This window comes from Macaca mulatta, chromosome 12, assembly GCF_049350105.2.
Source record: "Macaca mulatta isolate MMU2019108-1 chromosome 12, T2T-MMU8v2.0, whole genome shotgun sequence".
Taxonomy (NCBI): Eukaryota; Metazoa; Chordata; class Mammalia; order Primates; family Cercopithecidae; genus Macaca; species Macaca mulatta.
Window position 1 is genome coordinate 132,283,630 of NC_133417.1, and position 25,795 is coordinate 132,309,424.

Consider the following 25,795-nt stretch of genomic DNA (forward strand, 5'->3'; position numbering starts at 1 on the left):
TGCTTATCGTAGTGAGAAAGTGGAAACTCCTTAAATCAGAGTAGTTACTGGACCAGCAGCAGCAGTGGCAGCACCTGGGAACATGCTAGAAATAAAAGACTCTCAGAGCCCTCTCCTTACCTAACAAATCAGGTCTAGGGTGGGCCCCAGCGAGCTGCGTTTTAACAAGCTCTTCAGGGATTCTGATGGTCCACGAAGCTCGAGAACCAAAGCCTTAAATGTTCCTCGTGACGCCCCCTCCGTACCCCCAGGTTCAGCTCCCCTTTTAGAAATTCCCACATTACCCCTTGTTAACACTCAACACTTCCGAACTGACTCGCCCAATGTCTTCATTTTCTGCTAGCCTGTGGCTCCAAAAAGCAGGGCCTTGTTGGATTAACTTATTTCTAGCAGAGCAGCTGGCAGCAAACCAATCAATAATTGGTGAAGGTAGTGGTTAAATAAATTGTGGCACAATCAGATAAGGCAATGTTCCTCAGCTACTACAGATAATATTGTAGGAAAATATGTAATGACATAGAAGTAAGGTTATGTTAAGAACAGTTTGCCAAAGAGTCTGCCTAGGATGATCATGCAGAAATAAAACTAGAAAAATACCCAGGCAATTGTGTCTTTTAAAAGTGTGTTTAGTTTTTTTGTTGTTTTGTTTTGTTTTTGTTTTGTTTTTTTGAGACAGAGTCTCGCTCTGTCACCCAGGCTGGAGTACAGTGGCACGATCTCGGTTCACCGCAAGCTCTGCCTCCTGGGTTCATGCCATTCTCCTGCCTCAGCCTCCCGCCCGCCACCATGCCTGGCTAATTTTTTATATTTTTAGTAGTGATGGGGTTTCACTGTGTTAACCAGGATAGTCTCCATCTCCTGACCTCGTGATCCACCCACCTCATCCTCCCAAAGTGCTGGGATTACAGGCATGAACCACCACGCCTGGCCAAAGTGTGTTTAGTTTTAAGTTACCTTTTTTTTTTTTCTTTTGTAATAAAGTTTTTTTTTTCCCTTCACCAAATGCCTCCCCAACAGCCTAAAGGTGCATCTCCTATCTCCTGCCACATCCCTCCCTACGTAAATGGTCTTCAACATTGGGTGGTTCTGCACTGCCGCCCCCCACCCCCCAGCAGACACTTGGCAATATCTGGAGGCATTTGGTCCTCAAATGGAGGAAGAGGTCATTACTGGCATCTAGTAGGATAGGGGCGAGAGATGCTGCTCAACATCCGAGAATCCACCAAACAGCCCTCCAGGATAAAGAATGATGGGGCCCCGAATGTCAGCAGCACTGAGGTTGAGAAACTGCTCCACACAGTAGGCTACATCGAAGAGTCATGTATTCATTCACCAGATGTTTACCAAACACCCTCCATGACCCAGGCCTGTGTGTGGATATCACACTGAATAAAACAATATCCTGCCCTCAAGCTTCTTACAGTCTCTAGAATGGTGGTTGGCAAATTACAGCTTGTGGGCCATTTACTGCCCATTTTGGTAACCCCAGTTACAGTGGAACACATGCATTCATGTACGTGTTACCTACGGCTATGCTGCACCAACAGGGTTGAGTGGTCGCAGCAAAGATCATCTGACTCCAAAGCCAAAGCAGGGGACTAAAGTGCTCGGGTGATGAGGCAGATGTCTCACTTCCCTGCCCTCGGTTCCACATGCCCCACTGCTTGTAAAACTGTGTCCTCATATTGCCTGAGAGTGTCCCCTTCTTCTTCCATCCCTACGACCAGCGGGTCTCTCCCCTCCATGCCCTGTGCTGGTTGAGCTACACTCAGTGTAGACATCTCAGCGTCCGATATGCTCCTGTTATGCTTTTGTTCTCCCAGGATTAGAAACGAATTATTCCAGAGTGTCCTGGACTGCATGCTGTATGTGGTTACCATTCAGTAGGGGAGAAAGGACACATCCCCTCCTCTCCATCAGGGTGAGAGGAGCCCTGCCCTTCCTGGTGACTGGGCAGAAACCTCCTCTTCCCGGGGTGGCACTGCTGGTGGCATCTGGAACTCCACCACCTTCCAAGAGAGGATCAGTTATCTTGGAAGGAACACGGGGCCCCAACAGTGAGCTCAGACCATTCCTTTCTCCATCCCACCCGATAAGATGATTCCAACGTGCAATATATTGAAGAAAGGGCTGCCCTAGTGCGTATGGGTGAGGAGTTTCCCCCTTCCACTGAACAAGCAGCAGCAGGCATTCCTCCTGATGTACAGACTCATGGTGAGATCACTGAGGATCTAGGAAAAAGAATCCTGACACCAGATGTTACCACGTGGGCTTTACTCCTTTTAGGGTGAGGCAGAGAGAAATTGTCAGGCGGAAGACATTTCCGGAGAAACAGGAAGGAAGGCTCTTGTTAACCCGAGTTCTATGTTCAGAGCTTTCTACCTTATGGACTTGCTCCCTACTTGAAACTAGTTTTAGAGAATAAAACTAAACATCAAAAAAACCCTCCAGTGTTAGATGGATGACCTCCTGAGAGGGCAAGTGCTGCCTTGAAGAGAAACACAACCCTAACAGGGTGTGGGAACGTCCATTAGGCAGGAACAGTTCAAAACAAAACGGATAACACTTTTGAGTTCACTGAAGGAAGCTTCAGCCTTTGAGGGCCGCCCTGGAAGGAAAAGGTGTAGATCAAAGAGATCCGTGTGTAGAAGAGCGTTAGGCCTCCCGTGGTGGAGAACTCCTAATGGACCCACTTCATGTGGCTGTCATCCACACACACTGGGGAGGAGAGAGCCAGAAGTTTGTTCATTTTTGTGTAAGTCTCAGCTGCAGCACGTGGTTACAAAATCAGTTAAGCGACGAAAGAAAAGACTTTTTCATTTTTTTTTTACCTTTGATTTTAGGTTCAGGGGTACGTGTGAAGGTTTGTTACATAGGAAAACTCACGTCATGGAGGTTTGTTATACAGATTATTTCATCACCCAGGAATTAAGCCCGGCACTCAGTAGTTATCTTTTTTGTCTACTTGAGGGTGGCGGGGAGGAGGGAAAGGAGCAGAAAAGAGAAGATTTGGAAGGGAAAAGAGGAAGATACCAACAATGTCATTTTAAGTGAACATTGTTCTTTCTAGTGGCAGCCGTTTCTTTATGGCAGCTGTTTCTTTATGGCACTTGATCTTGAGGGTGGTATATATGGTGGTGGTATATAAGCCCTACCTTTCCTTAAGGCTATCCTCAAATACCAGCTCTTGCTGGAGTCCTAGCAGTCCTGCAGTTCTCCACACTGGAATTAACCTCTGCCCATCCCATTCTCCCAACACCCTTAACTTGCAACTCCTTTTTTTGGCTTTGCTTTGTTTTTGTTTTAGACGGAGTTTCGCTCTTGTTGCCCAGGCTGGAGTGGTATATATGGCCCCTCACACCCTGCTGAAAAAATGCCTTCAGGAAATGCTGGAGAATGAGCAACATGGCCTGCAGATGACCCAGGTCAGCCAGGGCTGGCCATTAGGCCCTTAGAATAGACTATCACTCTTCAGTAACTGGACAGGATGGCCAATACAGCCAGTGTGGCCAACGGGCATAGACAAGGCCGAGGAATACATGGCGGGGAAGAGAGGTCCTTTGTAACAGGAACCCAGAGGCTCCTATCAGAGAAGAGGGGACCCAGAAGAAAGTAAGGGCTTGGGAGTGGGTGCACAGGACAAAAAGGAGCCCCAGGGAAGCTGAGCCACATGCTGAGAACATAGGAAGAGAAGGCGATGCTTCACCAGAACGACGGGGCACTTTGTAAAAAACATCATAATCATGTAGATGGCAGAGAGGTGGCCTTGGAGTGTCCCTACTTCCAGCAGGCAGGGTCAGTGGCTCCAATGAAGAGAGGGCACAGGAACCCAGGGAAGGCCCTCCTGTGGCCACGTGCAGCTGATAAGCCCACGCAACCCTAAGTCAGGAGGAATTAGACATCACAGGCGAGCACACCTGGGCCACATAAGCACTAGACCCTCTTTCAGAAGCTCATAGTCTATGGAGAGAGAATCTTGTTCTTGTTCATGTCAGAGATAACTATCATGTTCAAGGGTAAAGAACTGATCCGTTCACATATTTTTCTCTTCCCAGTTACTTTCTTTGGTTATTTTGCAAAGCCACCACAGTGGGTGACCCCAGCCACCCCTCTCACCTCAGCTTTGATGTTGAGGTGGAGCAGTGCGTTTCAACCTGCTATAGCCACTTGGGGGGCATTGAAAAATGCTGACATTCAGGCTTTGCCACCTTCCACATTCTATTAGTCTGAGATGAGGCCAGGCACCAATAGTCTTTCGAGATCCTGCAGGTGATTTTAACCTGCAGCTAGTATTGTCTTGCTAAAAAGGTTCTCCTCTTAGCTGAATCTTTAAGGAGTGCATTCATATAATGATCGGGGCGTCTCAAATTTGATTATGTATGCCACTATTTGGGGGACCTTGCTAAAATGCAGATTCTGATTCTGTAGGTCTGGGGCGGACCCGAGTTGCTGCTAGTTCCTAAACCAGGACCACAGTTACAGTAACAAAGATGTTGCTGACTCCTAGATGCCTGGTTATTAGGCCGATCAGCCCGGCCTGTGCTCCCACCATCTCCCTGTTGAACAACTCTGGCTCCTCAACTTGCAACTCTTTTTTTGTTTGTTTGTTTTGTTTTAGATGGAGTTTTGCTCTTGTTGCCCAGGCTGGAGTTCAGTGGTGCAATCTCAGCTTACGGCAACCTCTGCCTCCTGGGTTCAAGCAATTCTCCTGCCTCAGCCTCCCAAGTAGCTGGGAATACAGGCACCTGCCACCACGCCCGGCTACTTTTGTATTTTAAGTAGAGACAGGGTTTCACCATGTTGGCCAGGCTAGTCTCAAACTCCTGACCTCAGGTGATCCACCCACCTTGGCCTCCCAAAGTGCTGGGATTACAGGCATGAGCCACCGCGCGCCCGGCCTGCATCTCCTTTTTAACATGAATTGTGTAATAATCTACCATTACTTTAAGTTATTTATATTCTGCTATTTCTTTCATGGGATTATGAGACCCTGGAGGGCAAAAACACATCTTATTCATCTTTGTATCACTCACACCACCTAGTAGCATACTTTACAAAGAGTAGAGGGAGTCTGGAAGTACTTACTGAATTGAATTTGCAGAACCCAGTTACAGGTCACATCTTTGACCTGGAAGTTATTTTTGTAAGTTGGAGGGACCCAGCTCTGGATATTGCAAATATGTACATAATAAGGCAGCTTGGTTTTAAAACAAGGTTGAGTGACCAGTAATACCGACTGACAGAACTTTATCCATGCAAGGAGTATCAAGAAAGGTGAGTTAAGTAACGACTGGCCCAATTCCCAGTTCTGACGAGCCGTTAAAAGAAGTTGCTACAACCAACACCCAATTAACCTGGTGCACAAACACAGATGCAATGCAACAAACACACACAACGAAAACCCCACATTAATTTGAGGAAGGCTGCAGGGCTGTTTTGGCCGCCACCTAACAACCAGTCTGACTCCTGTTGAGAGGGACATCTCTTGAGCACTTCACTTCTTGGTTCTGAGGAACCAGAAGAAAAACAAATGGTGCAAGATTCAGCTCTGCTTCCAATTCCCTGAACCAAAAAGAACCCAAATCACAGTGGGGCCGTGGCGGGTGAAAGGAAAGAGAACATCCTGGTTCCTGTAATCCCAGCACTTTGGGAGGCCAAGGCAGGAGGATCGCAAGGTCAGGAGATGGAGACCATTCTGGCTAACATGGTGAAACCCCATCTCCACTAAAAATATAAAAAATTAGCCGGGCGTGGTGGCGGGCGCCTGTAGTCCCAGCTACTCGGGAGGCTGAGGCAGGAGAATGGCGTGAACCTGGGAGGCGGAGCTTGCAGTGAGCCAAGATGGCACCACTGCACTCCAGCCTGGGCAAAAGAGTGAGACTCTATCTCAAAAATAAAATAAAATAAAATAAAAAAATAGAAGGGATATGTGGATCCAGTTAGCCTATGATTGATGTACTTTGGATCAAGGTAGAAATAAATTACAAAGGGAAAGACATGTTTTCTTCTCACTAGTTATTAATCTCCATATCAAAAGCTACAAAATAAAACATCTAGAATTTCATTTCAGCAATATATAGTTAAAATAATGAACAATCAGCATGCGGCTCATACCTGGTCCTGGGGGGCCTCTCATTCCAGGGAGTCCCATGGCTCCTTCTGGTCCTCTCAGGCCTGGCACCCCAGGAAGCCCTGGGATTCGGGGACAGTCATCCGCATCTGCAGGTGGCCCCGGTTCACCTGAAATTGGAATTACCGCTTGTGTAATGGATGCACACGGGCTTAGGAACAAGCACCTTCTACAGTCTCTGGTTAAACTTGGACTTCTGACTCTATGCTGAAATTCAGTTCACATTTAGTATAAATTTTAGTATAAATGTTTGTAAAGGTTCAACAATCCAGTGTAAGTTCCATGAAGGCAGGAATTTGTCTTGTTTCCTGGAGGGTGCATAAAAAACTTCCAGAACGTCGGACTGACCGAATGAGTGAATGGAGTATCAGAGGAAGCAGAAGGATGAAACAGTGAAGGTCGGATGATGCAGCAATGTGATGACCCTCACAGGATTACCCAATCTCTGGGCCATGTTTTACTGGAGTAGCAGCCACAGGTGGCATTGCAAGAGGGACTGGTGGGTTCCTAAAGCTCAGCTTCATGTGTCCCTGAGTCCTTACTCTACACTGCAGTGCCACAGGGGTTTCCATAGTGTCAGTCACTCACATAGAATTTCAGGATTGCTAGAGGCTCAGAAGCAGTGACTTTCAACCCTGAGTGAACATTGGACTTATCCAGGGGAGTCGTGGAAATATATTGACGCCTGGGTCCCACTCCCCGAAATACTGGTTTACTTGATAATAGGATGTGGCCTGAGCAGTGTCCTCCTCATTGGCTGCATAATAAACTCAGCTGGTGAGCTTTTCAAATGTACTTATTAACACTGGGGCCCCATCTAGACTAATTAAATAGGAATTTCTGGGGGTGGGATCTGGGTGTCAGTAGTTTTTGTTTGTTTGTTTAAGTCCCCTGGTGATTCCAGGGTCCATTAGGGCTGAAAAGCACCGTTGTAAAGCTATAACTCTGACTGTAGCACCTCAGAATCATGTCGCTAGTTTGTTAGAAACCAGAGTTCCTGAGTCAGGAGGTCTGAAGTGGGGGCCATGTACATTTCTAACATGTTCCCAGGGAGGCTGATGGCGTTGATCTGGGAATCTCACTTTGAAAAACACAGGCTGGGCACAGTGACTCACACCTGTAATCCTAGCACTTTGGGAAGCTGAGGCGGTGGATCACCTGAGATCAGGAGTTTGAGACCAGCCTGGCCAACATGGTGAAACCTCATCTCTACTAAAAAGAAAAAAAAAGAAAGAAAAAAATAGCTGGGTGTAGTGGCAAGTGCCTGTAGTTCCAGCTACTCAGGAGGCTGAGGCAGGAGAATCACTGGAACCCAGGAAACGGAGGTTGCATGAGCCGAGATTGTGCCACTGCACTCCAGCCTGGATGACAGAGCAAGATTCTGTCTCAAAAAAAAAAAAAAAAAAAGAAGAAGAAGAAGAAGAAAGAAAACCACTATACTAAAGATGTGACTTTTTTTTCTTTTACCTTCACGTCTTTAAGACATTTTTAATGAAGCTTCATTCAGTCATCCTGCAAACATCACACAGGGATAAGAAATAATAACACTGAAAAATAATGATAACAGCTAAGACTCACTGAATGCTTTATCATATATCAGGCCCTGTGCTGAATGCTTTTACTATTAAATCCTCCCAACAAGACTGTGTATGTGCTACTGTTATGAGAAGGTTATGGATAAGAACACTCAGGCTTGGCCAGGTGCGGTGGCTCACACCTGTCATCCCAGCACTTTGGGAGGCCAAGGCGGGCAGATCATAAGGTCAAGAGATCGAGACCATCCTGGCCAACATGGTGAAACCCCATCTCTACTAAAAATACAAAAATTAGCCAGGCGTGGTGGTGTGCACCTGTAGTCCCAGCTACTTGGGAGGCTGAGGGAGGAGAATCACTTGAACCCGGGAGGCGGAGAGCTTGAACCCAGGAGGCGGAGACTGCAGTGAGCCGAGATCACACCACTGCACTCCAGCCTGGCGACAGAGCAAGACTCTGTCTTAAAAAAAAAAACAAAAAACAAAAAACACATGCAGGCTCAGGCAAATAAGTGATACTTCTGTGGTGACACAGCTTACACATGGCAGAGTCTGGATTGCAATCCAGGGCATTCTAGCTCCAAACCCATGTTCTTAACCATCTCATCAGATGCATCAGGAACTCAATATCTGGGTAACAAATTCTCAGAAATGAAACATATTTTAAAAGGTATGACATGGTGTTTCACACCTGTAATCCCAGTACCTTGGGAGGCTGAGGCAAGTGGACTGCCTGAGTTTGAGAGTTCAAGACCAGCCTGGGCAACAGGGTGAAACCCCATCTCTACTAAAATTGCAAGAAATCAACCATGTATGGTGGCACATGCCTGTGATCCCAGCTACTTGGGAGGCTGAGGTAGGAAAACTGCTTGAACCTGGGAGTGCAGTGGTGGGATCTCCAGTCTGGGCACCAGAGCAAGACTCTGTCACCAAAAAAATAAAATAAAAATAAAAGATATCATCTGATTAGCCATGGTGTTCTTCAACTGTATGCAAAAGTGTGAAATAATTTCAAGAACATCAATCATAAAGCAATAAGAAAATCCTTAACAAAATGTGGCATAACAACAAAGTTTTAGCCTCCTAATACTTATTGGGCCTGTGTAAAATGACCTGGAATTCTTATGAGCTATTTGGAATTTAACCCCATGTAAAATATGGTATAAAACCACAAGCAACACAGGGCCAAATGTATTTCTACAATACATACAGTTTAATGTAAAACTTGGCTTTTCTACTATAGGTGACTTGACAGAGATGCATAGAGGCATCTCCTATTTTCCCTCAGTAATGTCTGGCCCTTCCCAGTGGCAACGGAATTGAGAAAGTGGGAGCATGTGGTTGGTGCTTCCTATTTAGAATTTTGATGTTCTCTTGAAATGACTTTATACTTACAATCACAGAGAGACAGGATTGAAATGAAAACAACAAATAGAGTTTAATCTTTAAATATAAGCATTGAAAATACCAGGACTTTTTTTAAAAATTTTGATTTTGCTTTTCTTTACTTTCTAATAAGTCAGAAGCTGAAAAATAAAAAGTGGGGGTGGGGCGGGCGCGGTGGCTCACACCTGTAATCTCAGCACTTTGGGAGGCTGAGGCGGGCGGATCACAAGGTCAGGAGATTGAGACCACGGTGAAACCCCGTCTCTACTAAAAATATAAAAAATTAGCTGGGCGTGGTGGTGGGCGCCTGTAGTCCCAGCTACTTGGGAGGCTGAGGCAGGAGAATGGCACGAACCCGGGAGGCGGAGCTCACAGTGACCGAGATCGCGTCACTGCACTCCACCCTGGGCGACAGAGCGAAACTCTGTCTCAAAAAAAAAAAAGGGGGTTGAGGGGCTGACATCTCTCTTCTAAAGACCTTTAAAGTAACACGTGGTGTCTGCATTCAGAGCAATTTTCATTAGGGCTAATAACAGAGGCCTGGAAAGAACAAATGCAAGCACTCACAATTTTTCTTTTTCTCTTTTGAGAAATGCTTTTTATTTCCTTTGAAAATGCCAGGCACAAAATAACATGTTGTTTTTACATTGCAGAGCATTAAGTGAACATTTTCCTTTTAACACACAAAGAAATGTGCTCCTTAAAAATGGACTTGAGGGTGTAATAGGGAAGGCTTGTCACAGCCCCTTACTGGGAGGTGAGGCCCCACTTTTTAATGTTGTGTATACCATTTATTTTAGGGATGCTCTATGTATTTATATTGTAGAATTTAAAAAAGGAACTTACATTGGTATGTACTATAACCTTTGACAGAGAAAGCCCACACACTTCATGCCCAAATTGAAACTATGTAGGCTAAGGATCTACGCTGCCTTGACAACCTATCAATGAGGCTAAGTGTTAGGATGCTCTTATATGAGGTTACTATATCTGTAACGAGGAAGCAAAGCACTGCAGCCTAATATCCTTAGAGCACCCCATCTATAAAAATGTAACAAAGTTTAGCTCACCCATACAGAGGAAAAAGGACAAGTACAGAAATGACTAGAAACCAGAGTGAGGGGAAATTACCAATTTTATAGCAAAGCTTACCTCTGGGACCTGGAGGAATCCGAAGACGACAAACAAGGCCAGGCCGTGATTTTCACAGGGTGCAAAGAGATTGTAAATTTGTGGATTAGGACAAAAATGAAATAGATTAAGAACATGCATAATAATTTGAGGCAGCATCAATGACAAGCAGAATGGCAGCATCTCTTTACATAAAAAGTCCACATCAGTGTACCTGACAGGAGCAGCTATGATTTAGGAATGGAGTTTTCATCTGTAGAATGACTTGAAATGAAACTCTCTGGAGCAATATAAAATTCTAGTTGATTTCTTATTGCAAATATCCCCTAATTTAATGCATGTAGGAATTCTATCCATTTAAAAGCTTCTGAAAATTTCATATTAATTTGCCAAGTATAGGGTATGCATAGAAAGGAAATGTGAAAAGAATCAACATATAGGGCGCAGTGGCTCACGCCTGTAATCCCAGCACTTTGGGAGGCCGAGGCGGATGGATCACGAGGTCAGGAGATCGAGACCATCCTGGCTAACACAGTGAAACCCCGTCTCTACTTAAAATACAAAAAAAATTAGCTGGGCCAGGTGGCAGGTGCCTGTAGTCCCACCTACTCGGGAGGCTGAGGCAGGAGAATGGCGTGAACCCGGGAGGCAGAGCTTGCAGTGAGCCGAGATTGCTGCACTGCACTCCAGCCTGGGTGACAAAGCGAGACTCCATCTCAAAAAAAAAAAAAGAATCAATATATAAGCCCTTGTTCCTCCTGTACTATGATACATCATAAAGCAGTGTGATTTATTTATTCTTTGAACTAGAGTGCTAACTTAGGACATTGCAAAATATTCTGAACTGACGCCACATTACCATAATATTGATTTAAAATCTTGAAAGATATTACTTCTGCCCATCTCAAATATACATGTCTGTTTGCCCCTTCTCTCCCCAACTCTTCCTTGTTGTAATTTAACCCTATGGTTAAAAACTGTTGCCTATAGAGTTAAACTGAATAGCTTTTTCCCTTCCTAGGAACGAATGGACTTTACAGAAAAATATTAAATAAAACATCTAGGAAAATCAATGAAAATTCAGGGATCAGAACTGAATATACGATCCTAATAAACAATAATCAATCAGTCTTTGCCTCTTGCATAAAGGAACACACATTTGTTTCCCTTAGAAATAGTCTACGTGGGCCAGGCACAGTGGCTCACGCCTGTAATCCCAGCACTTTGGGAGGCTGAGGTGGGCTGATCACCTGAGATCAGGAGTTTGAGATCAGCCTTGCCAACATGGTGAAACTCTGTCTCTATTAAAATACAAAACTTAGTTAGGCACGGTGGCACACACCTGTAATCCTAGCTACTTGAGTTTGAGTCAGATGGATCACTTGAACCCAGGAGGCAGAGGCTGCAGTGAGCTGAGATCACACCACTGCACTCCAGCCTGGGTGACAGAGCGAGACTGTCTCAAAAAAAAAAAAAAAAAAAAAGTGTATATAAAATCAATTCCTAATTTTCAAACTTACTTATTCTGGCAACAAATTATTACTTTACCAAGCATGAGACTTTGTAGTGCAGCCTGAAAGAAATATACTCTTAATATAAGAAAAGGCTTAAATAATAAAAATGTGCTAGTAATTCAGAATATTAACTACTTTCTGAACGATGATCATTTTAGTAAATGTTTAAACAAAACGCTCTGGCAGGTTGGAAGCTCACCTGGAAGACCAGTGGGTCCTTTTCTCCCTGGAGGTCCAGGTAAACCCTTCTCTCCAGGTGGCCCAGGAAATCCATGTGGTCCCTGCGGTCCTGGGAATCCCATTGGTCCTTAAAAACACCAAAACATAAAAATGAGGGCACTGGAATGAGACAAGATAAAAACAATGACAGTTTGATAGACTGAATTCAGAAATTCACTCCAACAAAATGCAGGGCATAGCTAGCCTGAGAGTCGAGATGAGCCTCGCTTTCCTCTGTGGGGCTTAGACGGGTTGCCTCTGAAGGAAACGCATGATCGACCAAAAGAACTAAGGAAATGGTTCCATGATCAAGACAAGACTCAATTACAATGAAAAGAAGTCCTATAACCCTGAACTTTCTCTGGAGACAACGGACTGGAACTGAAGGGAAAATCAGGAAAGAGCTTTCAATATCCGAGAACAATGTGCCTCCCCAGCCGAGTTCAAACCACTCTCCTCCTCACTCTCTTAGTTTTAGGCACAACGTATGTGATGTTCCTTTACTTCTTCCATATCCATGGTGTCTTCCTCATTTTTTAGAGTTAAGACCAAGTCTCACTTTCTCAGGGAAGCCTTCCCTGGAATCCCAACTGAAGTTTAGTCGCTTTTTGATAAGCTCTTCATTCAGGACACTTAACTGGATTTAAACTGACATATCCCTTAGTGTGCATGTCTATCTTACATGAAACTATGCTTTTTATAAAAGAAATTTTATTATTATTATTTGCTCCATTACCCAGGCTGGAGTGTAGTGGTACAATCATTGCTCACTGCAGCCTCCAACTCTTGGGTTCCAGTGATCCTCTCACCTCAGCCTCCCGAGTAGCTGGGACTACAGGCACATACCACCATGCCCAGATAATTTTTTAATTTTTTTGTAGAGAGGGGGTCTCACTATGTTGCCCAGGCTGGTCTTGAACTATACTGGCCTCCAGGGATCCTCCCAAAGTGTTGGGATTACAGGTGTGAACCACTGAGTCAGGCGGAAACTCTGTCTTTATAAGATTAGAGACTCTACTTAAATTTGTTCACCACTATATTCCTGCAGGTGCCTAATATTTCTCACTGTGTAAGTCATAAAAGGTAAACTGAGGAAACTCACTCTCTTTATAGTAAAGCACTGTTTGGCCATTACATTCTCTGGACTGGGAGTCAACAAGCATGATTAGTGGTTCCACCAATATTTCTAACTCCCTGTGTATTCTTGTGTAGATCACTCGTATTCATATGGTGTGTTATTTCCTCAGTCCTGAATTTTATGTCCAGGTAGAGATTTATTCCCTAGAGTAACTAAGGAGGAGGAGTGTTAGCCAGCCCCTTCCTCCTTTCTCTTGGTGACTACAGTGTTAGCACGTCAGTCCAATTCTGAAGTTCAATAATTGGAAGCCTACTTACCTGTAGATTTGAGCCACATTCTCTAAAATTGATTTCATTGCTAATATAGATGGACAGGCTTGCTCCATACTGTTGTACAGATGCCATATGCATTATAGTCATGGCAGCCTCACAGTGATTTTTATCTGTGATCTAATCTTTTGCCTTATTTCACACTTCGTTCAGAACTCAGGCAAGGGGCTAGTTATTGGGCTCCTTTTGCAAATTTCAACTGCTGTTTTTCTGATACCCAGCTTCCTTATTTATGAAATGGGGGAGTTAAAATGGATACTCATTAGTCATGTTTTTTCAACAGAAAGCTTCTTTGAACCTAAAAATTATCTGAAATTCTGGCAACCAAAAACTGATCTCCCCAAATATTAGCAGTTGGATAAAAAATAATTAAAATAAATATTTTAACCTCAAAGAGTGGGGAAATTCAGTGATTGGGGATCTTTGCATGAATATAAAAAAGCAAAGTCAGCAGTCTAAAACTAAGCTGTCCAATACAGAAGCTATTAACCACACACGGCTAGTTAGCACTTGAAATGTGGCCAGTCCAACCTGAGCTGTGCTGTTAGCGTGGAACACACATGGGATTTCAAAGGCAGGAAGAAGAAGTGGCTTATTTGCAAAAGGAACTAGGTTTGCACAATCAGCTCAATTATTGCATTGATAAATGTATATTAATTATATGTTAAAATAATATTTAAATATATTATGTTAAATCACAAAGTATGAAAGTTCATTTGTTTTTACTTGTTCAAATGTGACTACTATATTTTTAAATTACACATGTGGCTTGCATCACATTTCTACTGTTCAGTTCTGGCCTGGAAGATTACCAAGAATATTATTAGGGCCTAAAGATGAATTTGTGTTTCTTCCTTTTACTTGTTCAACTTTGACCCAAACTTCAGGACTCTTTGGGGAAATAAGGACATTTTGGAAAGGAGTCACTTTGTTTGCACAGGAAATAGAAATGGTGGCACAGTACCCCAGACCCTTAAGAGTAAGATAACCAAGGTGTTCACATACTACTTAACGGAACAACATTCATACCTTTCTGGCCATCTTTTCCATCACATCCTGGAAAGCCTTTGTATCCTGGAGGGCCTGGTGGGCCGGGGAGACCTGGTGGCCCTGGTAGACCACAGTCACCTGGCTCCCCTCTCAGGAGGTCAACACTCCCAGGGAGGCCTGGAGGCCCAGGTGCTCCTGACCACAGAGAAGAGACAAAAAATATTCTTTTAGTCAAAGACAAATGTGTATACTGGCTGCTTGACAGCTTCTGAAGAAAAACAATTTAATGATTTGCAAGCAAGGAATAAAGAGAATTAGAAGAATGAGGAAATCAATGATAACAGAAATGAAATAGAATGGATCGTAATACCAAGTTGAGAAATGGTATAGATAATGGGTTGGTAGCTGTTAGACAAAATGAACCCAAGCAAAACCTTCCTTCCCTTCAAAGTCATTCCTGTTGAAAATATCATTTTGGGTTTTTGTTTGCATTGCCATCTTACTGCTTTAATAGGGTGGGTGGATGGAGGGATGGAGGGATGGAGGGATGGAGGGATGGAGGGATGGATGGACAGGCATTTGAGGAAATATGTCTGGTGGGAAAGGAATGTTCACTCGATTAAATTTATAATCCTAATGGAAAACTACTTTCCACAAATAGGAATAAATTGACCCCAATTATATTCCTACTTAGCTTCTGTACTTCTTAGCACACTTTTGAGAGCTTTATTATTTTCAGTGTACAATCTCTAATATCCTAAAGATTCAAAGATGATGGGCATGTGTCTTTAAGGAAGAGTTCTAAGAGCTTGTATGAATGCAATTGCCTGCATTTAGCAAGATATCACACGGAGCCACACTCCTCCCAATTCCCAACCCAGCTCTAGCCTAAACCTACTTGGTCAGCTTAGTAATGACTTCCAACATCTTTCCTTACCAAAGTTTGTCCCTGTGAAGTGATGAAAGAAACAACATGTACTGTCAGCAGCACATGAAGAGACTGTTTCTTGTGTGCATCCTGTCACTCTGGGCTAGTGCCAGTGGTTTATGTGACCGTTGCTAGAGACCAACAAGGAGGGTGCGATTCCCACTTGCCACCCACTTCTGAAGACTTTTGGTCAGCATCAAGCTGGTGATAGAAACGCTTGCTTGTCAGTTTCTACCCTGAATAGGCGAGGGCCTAACACAGCTGAAACAGAAGAGTGACAGGGCCAAGTCCTGGTCCTGGATATGGTCCTGAGAGCCCACCACTACCCACAGTCCCACCCTAACTGTGTCTCACTTATCCACCTGCCAAGCTGATCAGGGGCCGCTTCAGTGCTTCTATTCTGCCACTCTCTGGCCCCACATTCCTCCAGAGCTGGCAGCATCTAACAAAGGGAGCACTGCCATCCTTTGTCATGATTCTCTCATACCTCTTGGGCCATCGGGACCAGGAGGTCCCTGATCTCCAGATGGACCCGGGTCAGGAATGTCCTTAGGCACTCTTCCTGTGGCACCTGCAGGACCAGGTGGTCCTGATCTCCCTAAGAAGAGACATGATCATACATTAGCCTCATTGCATTCGGAAGGTTTTGGTTTAGTTATTGAAAGAAGGACAAAGCATGCTGCAGCTTACCTGGGGGACCTGGGAGACCTTTTTCTCCACAAGGACCTGGAGGAGAGATTCCTGGGCTCCCAGGATCTCCTCTCTCCCCTTTTAGCCCAGGCATTCCCACAGGACCAGGTGGCCCCACATCATGCAAACCTTAATGGGGAAAACAGAATTAATACTGTATCTTCTCTTTGGTTGTCCCTGTTATAGTGCCTGGAAAGGAATCACTTCCCAATAGTGGCAGAGAAGTGGCTGGTTCTGCAGACACCAACCACTGGTTGCAATGGTGATCCAAATGTCTGCACCATTTCTCTCTTAGGACCCATCACACTGGCCAGCCATAAGTTTTATTTCTTTTATAGTTATTTTCCAGCTTTTAAAAAACAACAATTTGATGGCCGGGCGCGGTGGCTCACGCCTGTAATCCCAGCTCTCAGGGAGGCAGAGGCGGGAGGATAGCTTGAGCCCAGGAGTTCGAGACCTGCCTGGGTAATATAGCGAGACCCCGTTCTCCACAAAAAGGAAAAAAAAAAAAAAAAAAACAACAACAATTTGGAGGCAATACCAACACTCCGACCTCTACAATGGATAGAGTAAAAACAAATGAGATACAATAAGTAATTATACATAAGTTCCTTTGAAATTTGAGGTGGAGACTGGCATAATTAGAACTATTGTGGAATTTCACACTGGGAAGGAAGGACATCAGTGTTTTCTTGGAAGGAACACACATTTAATCTGACTATTTGGAGGAGCTATTAAATGAATCTTAGTGACTATATTACTGGATCTTCCAAACTATAAAGATTTCACCTCTTTCCAACAATAAATTCAAACCTAGCAGCACAATTCCTGTTCCTCAGGGTCACTCAAATTTGCATGTTAGGTTTCAGCTACTTTATCTGATCATAGGCGGTTTTTCTGAGAAAGTAACACAAGTATTCACTATATTAAACAGAACAAGATAAAATACACTTGTCAAAGATTAACCTATTTATGGTATGAAAATAATAGCAAATTGTGGAGGTAATTTGTTTTAGCAGTGGCCATAAAAGGATGCTATTAGTACTATTTTGACCCATGTGGTCAAACATAGCATTACTATACTTAAAACAATACAAAAATCCTAAAATCCCCAACTATTTACTTGTTAGGATAATATTTTGAAATGTGGCTCCATTAAAGCAATTGTTCAGAGCACTTTTAGTAGACAGAAAATTCCAAGCAATACCAACAAAGACACTGTTAACCAACCATTCCTTCTTAAATAGGGTTTTCTCAAATGTCCTTTTCATATGTCATTTTCAGCACTAAAAATAGCTCCAATAGTGTGTCTCTAACCTAAGCCAGTTCTTTTAGTATTGCCTCCAAATCTCATGAAGTACAGAAATACCAGGGGAGGGTACCACTTTCTCTCATGAACCATTGACTGAAGCTCAGTCTGTTACGAATGATTAGGTGCTTACCTGAAGCACCTTTGGTTCCTTTCTGACCCTTCAATCCATGCAAGCCATTCAGGCCAGGTGACCCGGAAGGACCTGAAACACACCACAGGCCTGTGACCGGAAGGGAAGACCAGCCACCGGTCCTCACTCCAGCTACAACCGCAGGCACTGCCCAGCAGAGGGCGCGCTGCTGGGGCCAGCAGACAGCTCTGAGCGTCCGGACTTCGTCATCACGGTGGAAACCCAGGCCCAGTACTATTTAACACATTCGTCCGATAAAGACTTTCTGCCAAGACAGATTAACACAAACATTTCTTTGGTTTTAAAGTACTGCTGTTGGTTTCTGATCCTATCATGACCAGATACGGCCTAGAATGACTGAATCTTGGCATAGAAAGTGACCTTTGATTTTATGACAGTAAAATCACCCTAGATGAGGAAAGAGATGGGATGGGGGCAAATCCAGGCCTCACACCTGCTTGGGGTCACTGCACCCTCCCAGGGGCTGCAGACTCTAGTTTCTTCAGGATCTACTCATGGAGATGCAGTCAGACGAGAGGATGCGTGGCGCCTGTGGCGTGATGGCAAATGCTGGCCCTGCGATGCTCAGGCCTGCATGGCGAGTGTGGCTCCAGCTACTGCTTTGCAGTCACTTCTTTCACAACCATTCTGATGCCTTTCTGCAGAACCTAAGTTTATATTGCGATGATCACTGAAAACTCCCGTCTCTGTAAATAGACATTACCCCGCTGATGCCTGTTCCTTCTCTCAGAACCTTCTGTTTAGTTCTCCAAAGAGCCATCCACCAGCCTGGCTTGACTGAAGTTGTCACTAAACACTTCCAGCGGAAAATTTTTCTTAAGGTTTTTCATCAAGGTTTGTTGAGTTGTGTTGAAGTTGTCTGAACGAGAGCCTTTTCAAATGACACTTCCTGACGGCCCTTAGTAAAGTCGGAGGAGGAGAGGGAGGGAAGAAAGCAGATAAGGAAAATTTATCGAGCATCTCCTGGGCACTGAGCCATCTGCTGGGTGCCTTCTCACAAGTCCTGTCCCACTGATGGCTATGAGCGCTGCAGCTTCTCCCCAGCCTCTGGCCAAGCCTGGAAAACTTCCTATCTCATCAGTAGATCTTCCACCCAGTAGCTGTTCTTTCTTATCCAAGACAAGAGCCTCTCGGTGTACAGCCAGCCTGTTTACTTAGTTTAGGGTCACATCTCTCAAATTTGGGATAAAAATACCATCAGCTTATAAGGCTGAACACAGAAGGTGCCCCTCACCTACCCCCATGATATAGGACCCCCTTGATTGTTGATGTCCACCCCACACTGTGCAACAATCATGTCTTTCGGTGACTATATCCCCTGCTCAAGGGTAAATCAGAGTTCAAGAATAGGTCCTATGAATGTGTTCAATAAATGTTTGTTGAGTGAGTGAATGAGAAAATATGGAACAAGGTGGATGAGGGAGAAATCTACAAAAAGGAGTAGGGTAGAATTTTTATTTGTATACCATATCTTTCTTTAATAGATTTATAGGACAAATATAATTTACAGAAGTTAGAAGTTGCATATAAATAATTCAAGTGCTAATTATTATCTATTCATTTTAAGCAAATCCTCTATAGATTCTTATTAGAAGGTGGTACAGTTAGTTGCTTCCATTCTATTTATCATCAGTACTTGAAACAGAAAGTTGTTATTCTTTTAAGATCTAAGCTTTAGATTGGTTTAAATGAGCCACATTCTCTTGAAAAAAAAAAAAAGGGAATGCATCTTTATTTTCCCTAAATCTCTTATTCCTAACCACTTTGTACAGTTCTGGCTTAGTTTATTCTCCAATCCTGTTTCCTATTTTATGAGCCAACGTTTCAAGTTTGCACCAAAAGAACACACAGACCTTCTTTATCTGCCAAATCTGGATATTTATTGCAGTCTATCTGAAATGATAATAAATTTTCAGGGGGACCACTTCACTATTTCCACATGTTTTGATCTCCAGCTTTAGTCACCAAGATTGATGGCTTGGGGACTTGGCTGGGGTGGAATGTCTCTGCTCCTGCCAGCTCCCCATTGTCACATCAACACATCCAGATCCTAGATTGTCACAGCCCCAGCCTCTCGCCATTGTTGAACTGGCCGACCCTTATCTGACCCAATGTTATCGTTCTAAATTGAACGCAGCTACATCTGAGTAGGGTTGTAAGGGTAATTTTTCCTTCTCACTGAAAGCTTTTTATCAATCCCATCTCTAAATCAGAAAGTTGTTCATGCATAAAATATATACAGTGCAGATGAGAGGCAATTAGGCTAACAAAGCACATTTCTGGGTAATGAGGAATTTTTATTCACCTCTCTGGTTGTCCTCCTGCTAAACAACCATCATTTCGTTATTTCAGTCTTTAAGGCTGCAGCACACTGTACTTGCAGGCCGGGTGCTCTTTCTCCGGTCAGTGAATCTAACCTCCAGTCCAGCTGGAATTGTGGCTCCCCTCTTTGTTAGCCAGTGAACTCTTTACGACTGGATTCCCACTCTCAGGCTGTATTTTGCCTGAAATACAGGCTGTATAAAGCCTGAAAACATTACTCTACACACCCAAGAGCCTTTATATGGGTTCATACTTTTAATAGGGTGATCAATGTGTCCCTGTTTGCCTGGGACTTTTTCCTGGTTTTAGCACTGAAATTTCTACATCCTGAAATACCCACTCAGGCCCAGGCAAAACAGGACAACTGCTCACCCTAACTTTAAAGCTGATGGGAAGAGAGATCTTTGTGACTGTAAGTCATGGTTGAAAAACCTGGAAGATTCTTATCAACAAAGATTCTGAAATAAGATTTAAATATTTTTTATATCAGCAAATATGTGAGTGCCTAATAAGGGTATAAGACATGTTTCCCTAATGCACAGAGAGTCTGCCCCAAATGTACCTCCTGGCAGGTGCTGTCAAGACAATGCGGGACAAGTGTGTCCCTGATGTGATGGAACAAACGGGCAATTACATCCAGTGTAGTAAGTGCTGTGGGGGAAGGGCAGGAGAGAAGTAATCTAGTAAAAAAAGCGTGGGGGGGAGTATTTCCATGATGTGCATAGCTCTAAGGGACATGGCGTTTCTTTTCTGAGGAAAGCTATTTCCAGATTCTTTTTTCTTATGAAACATTTTACTTGCTACCAGCCAAGATATGAAATCCACATTCTTTCCAGTTCTTGTCATGCTCCAGATAATATTCTTTAGGTTTTCATTATTTCAATCTTATATTACTTCCCAACTAGGAATTGGGTGTCTTCCTTTTAAAGGGCATATGTACTTAAAATTTTAAGTCTAGGAATCAAGCCATTTTATTATTATTATTACACTTTAAGTTCTGGCATACATGCGCAGAATATGCAGGTTTTTTACATAGGTATACATGTGCCATGGTGGTTTGCTGCACCCATCAACCCATCGTCTACATTAGGTATTTCTCCTAATGCTGTCCCTCCCCTAGCCTCTCACCCACTGACAGGCCCCAGTGTGTGATGTTCCTCTCCCTGTGTCCAGTGTTCTCACTGTTTAGGTCCCACTTACGAGTGAGAACATGTGGTGTTTGGTTTTCTGTTCCTGTGTTAATTTGCTGAGAATGATGGTTTCCAGCTTCATCCATGTCCTTGAAAAGGACATGAACTCATTCTTTTTTTATGGCTGAATAGTATTCCATGGTGCATATGTGCCACATTTTCTTTATTCAGTCTATCATTGACGGGCATTTGGGTTGGTTCCAAGCCTTTGCTACTGTGAATAGTGCTGCAATAAACATACATTTTCATAGGTCTTTATAGCAGAATGATTCATAATCCTTTGGGTATGTACCCAGTAATGGGATGGCTGGGTCAAATGGTATTTCTGGTTCTAGATCCTTGAGGAATCACCACACTGTCTTCCACAATGGTTGCACTAATTTACACTCCCACCAACAGTGTAAAAGCATTCCTATTTCTCCACATCCTCTCCAGCATCTGTTGTTTCCTGACTTTTTAATGATTGCCATTCTAACTGACGTGAGATGGTGTCTCATTGTGGTTTTGATTTGCATTTCTCTAATGACCACTGATGATGAGCTTTTTGTTCATATGTTTTTTGGCCGCATAAATGTCGTGTTTTTGTTTTTGTTTTTTTTTGAGAAGTGTTCATATCCTGTTTATATCTTTCACCCACTTTTTGATGGGGGTTCTTTCTTGTAAGTTTGTTTGAATTCCTTGTAGATTGACAGATGGATAGATTGCAAAAATTTTCTCCCATTCTGTAAGTTGCCTGTTCACTCTGATGATAGTTTCTTTTGCTGTGCAGAAGCTCTTTAATTAGATCCCCTCTGTCTATTTTGACTTCTGTTGCCACTGCTTTTGGTGGTTTAGCCATGAAGTCTTTGCCCATGCCTATGTTCTGAATGGTACTGTTTAGGTTTTCTTCTAGGGTTTTTATAGTTTTAGGACTTATGTTTAAGTCTTTAATCCATCTTGAGTTAATTTTTGTATAAGGTGTAAGGAGGGGGTCCAGTTTTTGTATAAGGTGTAAGGAAGGGGTCCAATTTTTGTATAAGGTGTAAGGAAGGGGTCCAGTTTCAGTTTTCTGCATATGGCTAGCCAGTTTTCCCAACACCATGTATTAAATAGGGAATCCTTTCCCCATTGCTTGTTTTTGTCAGGTTTGTGGAAGATCAGATGGTTGTAGATGTGTAGAGTTATTTCTGAGGCTTCTGTTTTGTTCCATTGGTTCCATATCTGTTTTGGTACTGGTACCATGCTGTTTAGATTACTGTAGCCTTGTAGTATAGTTTCAAGTCAGGTAGCCTGATGCCTCCAGCTTTGTTCTTTTTGTTTAGGATTGTCTTGGCTATACACGCTCTTTTTTGGTTCCATATGAAATTTAAAGTAGTTTTTTGTAATTCTGTGAAGAAAGTCAATGGTGGCTGGAATCAAGCCATTTTTAGCATATGTTTAAGTTAAAGTTTAAATCTGATTGAACACAAGCAGGACGCAAAATCCATATGGCCTGTTCTAGCAGAGCAAACAACTTTGAGTTCAGCAGCTGGTTTGTTCAAACAAGATAATCAGTCCCCTTGACTTAGTTAGAGCATACTTCAAATATTTAGTTTCTCAGTTCAAAGTGTTTCTGCTGGAGTGTGGTTCATTTTTATATCAACATGACAAGCTGCAACAATGAATTTATACTGTAGATGTTTTAACTTTTAGGAATACATTTCACTGTTTTGTTTTGTGCTATCATTTTTAAAGACCGGTTGTTCTCTGAGCTGTCTGAAGTGAAACAGCGTCACTATATGGGGATGGAGCACTACTGCAACATCTGTCTGTAGGTGGTATGAACATGTGAAGTAATATGTTCATTTCCTCACCTTCTCTTTTTAACACACTATTTCATAGCACAGAATTATGATGTGATTGGAGATTAATTTTGGGGTGATTTTGTTATGGATCAAATTTACTAGCTATTTGTTTTGTTTTTTTGAAATGGAGTCTTGCTCTGTCACCCAGGCTGGAGTTCAGTGATGCAATCTCAGTTCACTGCAACCTCCACTCCTGGGTTCTAGCGATTATCCTGCCTCAGCTTCCCGAGTAGCTGGGACTACAGGCACCCGTCACCACGTCCACCTAATTTTTGTATTTTTTTAGTAGAGACGGGGTTTCGCTATATGTTGGCCAGGCTGGTCTTGAACTCCTGACCTCAGCTGATCCACCCACCTCAGCCTCCCACAGTGCTGTGATTACAGGCATTAACCACCATGCCGGCCAGCTGTTAGTTTCGTAATAGCATGCCATACTGAAGTTGTGTGATAAATTCAAACAAATTCAAGGGCAAGAAGGATCAACAACACTGACATGAGCCCTGTCATTTTGACCAAATTGGGTGTATGTTGTTAAGCCACCAAGACACTTAAAAATCCTTGCTGTGTTACTAAACTGGGAGGGTAGGAAAAAGTGGAAATGCAGTGGGTGGGAGTGGTTAATAATGACAAATGTTTTCTTTTGGTTCTTTAGCAACTGTCTTCCAGACACAAAAGAGTGTCAAAGAATATGCCATGAAGGCTGTAGAGATGGCCAGAGACAGGAAGGGGTCACAATCACCAGAGAAACTTTCAAAATAACAGAATGATCATTTTGCCTGAAATCCTAAATTTATCATGAATTGCTATAATTCACATTACTAAAAGTGTCAATGAAGATGGAGAACAGTACAAAGATATCTTGTGAAGGGAACTTTTCCTATCAAGTTATGTGATTGCATGAAAATACATGAGTATACCAACTCTTCAACATAAATGGCTCCTGTCTCCACAGAATCACACCAAGTAATACCTACCACACTACAACTTCTGGAAAATTACAATTATTTCAAAGCTATCCAATGAGTGAAGAGGGCAAAGTGTCAGAAAATCATATTTGAATTTTCAAAACAATAAAAGGATTAATCCCGGAAGAAGGGGTTTCCAACTCAGTACCTTCTTTTTATTTTACCAGGATTTCGTATATGTATGAGTCAACGAGCAAAGGCAGGTGGAAGGAGAAGGGAAGGAAGAAGAAATAGAGGAAACCTGGTTAAAAGACTCTACCAAGCAAGCCGGAACCATCAGCTGTTGGTTCAGATAAGGACTGCAACCTCATGGCTACCAGCTCAGATATTCATTCTCCTGTTTGTCCATCTATTCATACCACCAACCAATATATTTACTGGGTAGTGACTGGGTCTCAAGGATATATGAAAGGTCCTTGCTTTTTAAAAAATCACACTCTATTTGATGAGAAAAACCTCCAAACAAATGTGATACAACGTAAGTGTTATGCTAAAGATATGCCCAAAAATACCCATAGAAAAAGATGGAGTCTTACTCTGTTGCCTAGGCTAGAGTGCAATGGCACAATCTTGGCTCACTGCAACCTCCACCTCCCGTATTCAAGCAATTCTCCTGCCTCAGCCTCTCAAATAGATGGGATGACAGGCATGCACTACCACACAGCTAATTTTTATATTTTTAGTAGAGATGGGGTTTCACCATGTTGGCCAGGCTGGTCTCGAACTACTGACCTCAAGTGATCCGCCCACCTCAGCCTCCCAAAATGCTGGGATTACAGGCATAAGCCACCACTCCCGGCCAAAAAAGTACTTTTTCTAAAGCGGAAGAAATGGACTGAAGAGGGATTGATACCATGGATGAATGTGAGGGCATAAAGATTTGTTAAAGACAAGTATTTTATAGCATGTTGTATTGTATTATATTATTATATTATAACCAGACTTTTCTAACCAGTCCACTATTGCCTTTACAGACCAAGAAGTTCAACCCAGAAAAAATTATCCTTGATCAAACGAAGATGGTGAACACTAATTACTCTATCTCTGTAGCACCTTATTATTTTCTCTTCCACTTATCATGATCAGTAAACATATGTTCATTTCCACATGTATGATTGATGTCTTTCTCTCCTGCCATACTGTCAGCTCCATGAGGGCAGGAAGCAGGTCTATTTTCTTCAAAACTGTACACCCAGCATTTAGCACAGAATCTAGGACATAGTAGGAGCTTAACCACAGGTGAAGAGAATACATAAATAATGGGCCTAAACATCATAAAAATCATTTGGCTAAATGCCGTCAGAAATAAGATGGCAGCAGCTGGGCACTCACATCCTAGCATTTTGAGAGGCCGAGGCAGGTGGATCATTTGAGGTCAGGAGGTTGAGACCAGCCTGGCCAACCTGGTGAAACCCCGTCTCCACTAAAAAATACAAAAATTAAGGCCGGGCGCGGTGGCTCACGCCTGTAATCCCAGCACTTTGGGAGGCCGAGACGGGCGGATCACGAGGTCAGGAGATCGAGACCATCCTGGCTAACACGGTGAAACCCCGTCTCTACTAAAAAATACAAAAAACTAGCCGGGCGCGGTGGCGGGCGCCTGTAGTCCCAGCTACTCGGGAGGCTGAGGCAGGAGAATGGCATGAACCCGGGAGGCGGAGCTTGCAGTGAGCTGAGATCCAGCCACTGCACTCCAGCCTGGGCGACAGAGCGAGACTCCATCTCAAAAAAAAAAAAAAAAAAATACAAAAATTAGCCAGGCATGGTGGTGGGCGCCTGTAATCCTAGCTGCTTGGAAGGCTGAGGCAGGAGAATCGCTTGAACCTGGGAAGTGGAGGTTGCAGTGAGCTGAGATTGCGCCACCGCACTTCAGCCTGGGCGACAGAGCAAGACACTGTCTCAAAAAAAAAAAAAAAAGAAAGAAAAGAAAAGAAAAGAGAAGAGAGAAGAGAAGAGAAGAAAAGAAAAGAAAAAAGAAAAGAAAAGAAAAGAAAAAAGAAAAGAAAAGAAAAGAGAAAAGAAAAGAAAAAAGAAAATGGCAGCACTACCATCTCCCTGGTAGAAGGCAGGTCAGCTGGCTGGATGGGCACTACAGCCCTGGCTAA

General features: G+C 43.2%; 1 protein-coding gene across 1 annotated transcript in view; it reads right to left on the bottom strand.

Moving 5' to 3' along the window:
* Positions 1-25,795, bottom strand: part of COL4A4 (collagen type IV alpha 4 chain) — a 155,161-nt gene that overhangs the window by 10,284 nt on the left and 119,082 nt on the right. Inside the window, exons 38-44 of the mRNA XM_001110249.4 lie at positions 17,370-17,441; positions 15,928-16,056; positions 15,725-15,835; positions 14,349-14,504; positions 11,893-12,000; positions 10,201-10,209; positions 6,115-6,240 (exon numbers count right to left, since the gene is read on the bottom strand). Of these exons, the coding sequence (XP_001110249.4) occupies positions 6,115-6,240; positions 10,201-10,209; positions 11,893-12,000; positions 14,349-14,504; positions 15,725-15,835; positions 15,928-16,056; positions 17,370-17,441 (711 nt within the window). The remainder of the gene's footprint in view (positions 1-6,114; positions 6,241-10,200; positions 10,210-11,892; positions 12,001-14,348; positions 14,505-15,724; positions 15,836-15,927; positions 16,057-17,369; positions 17,442-25,795) is intronic.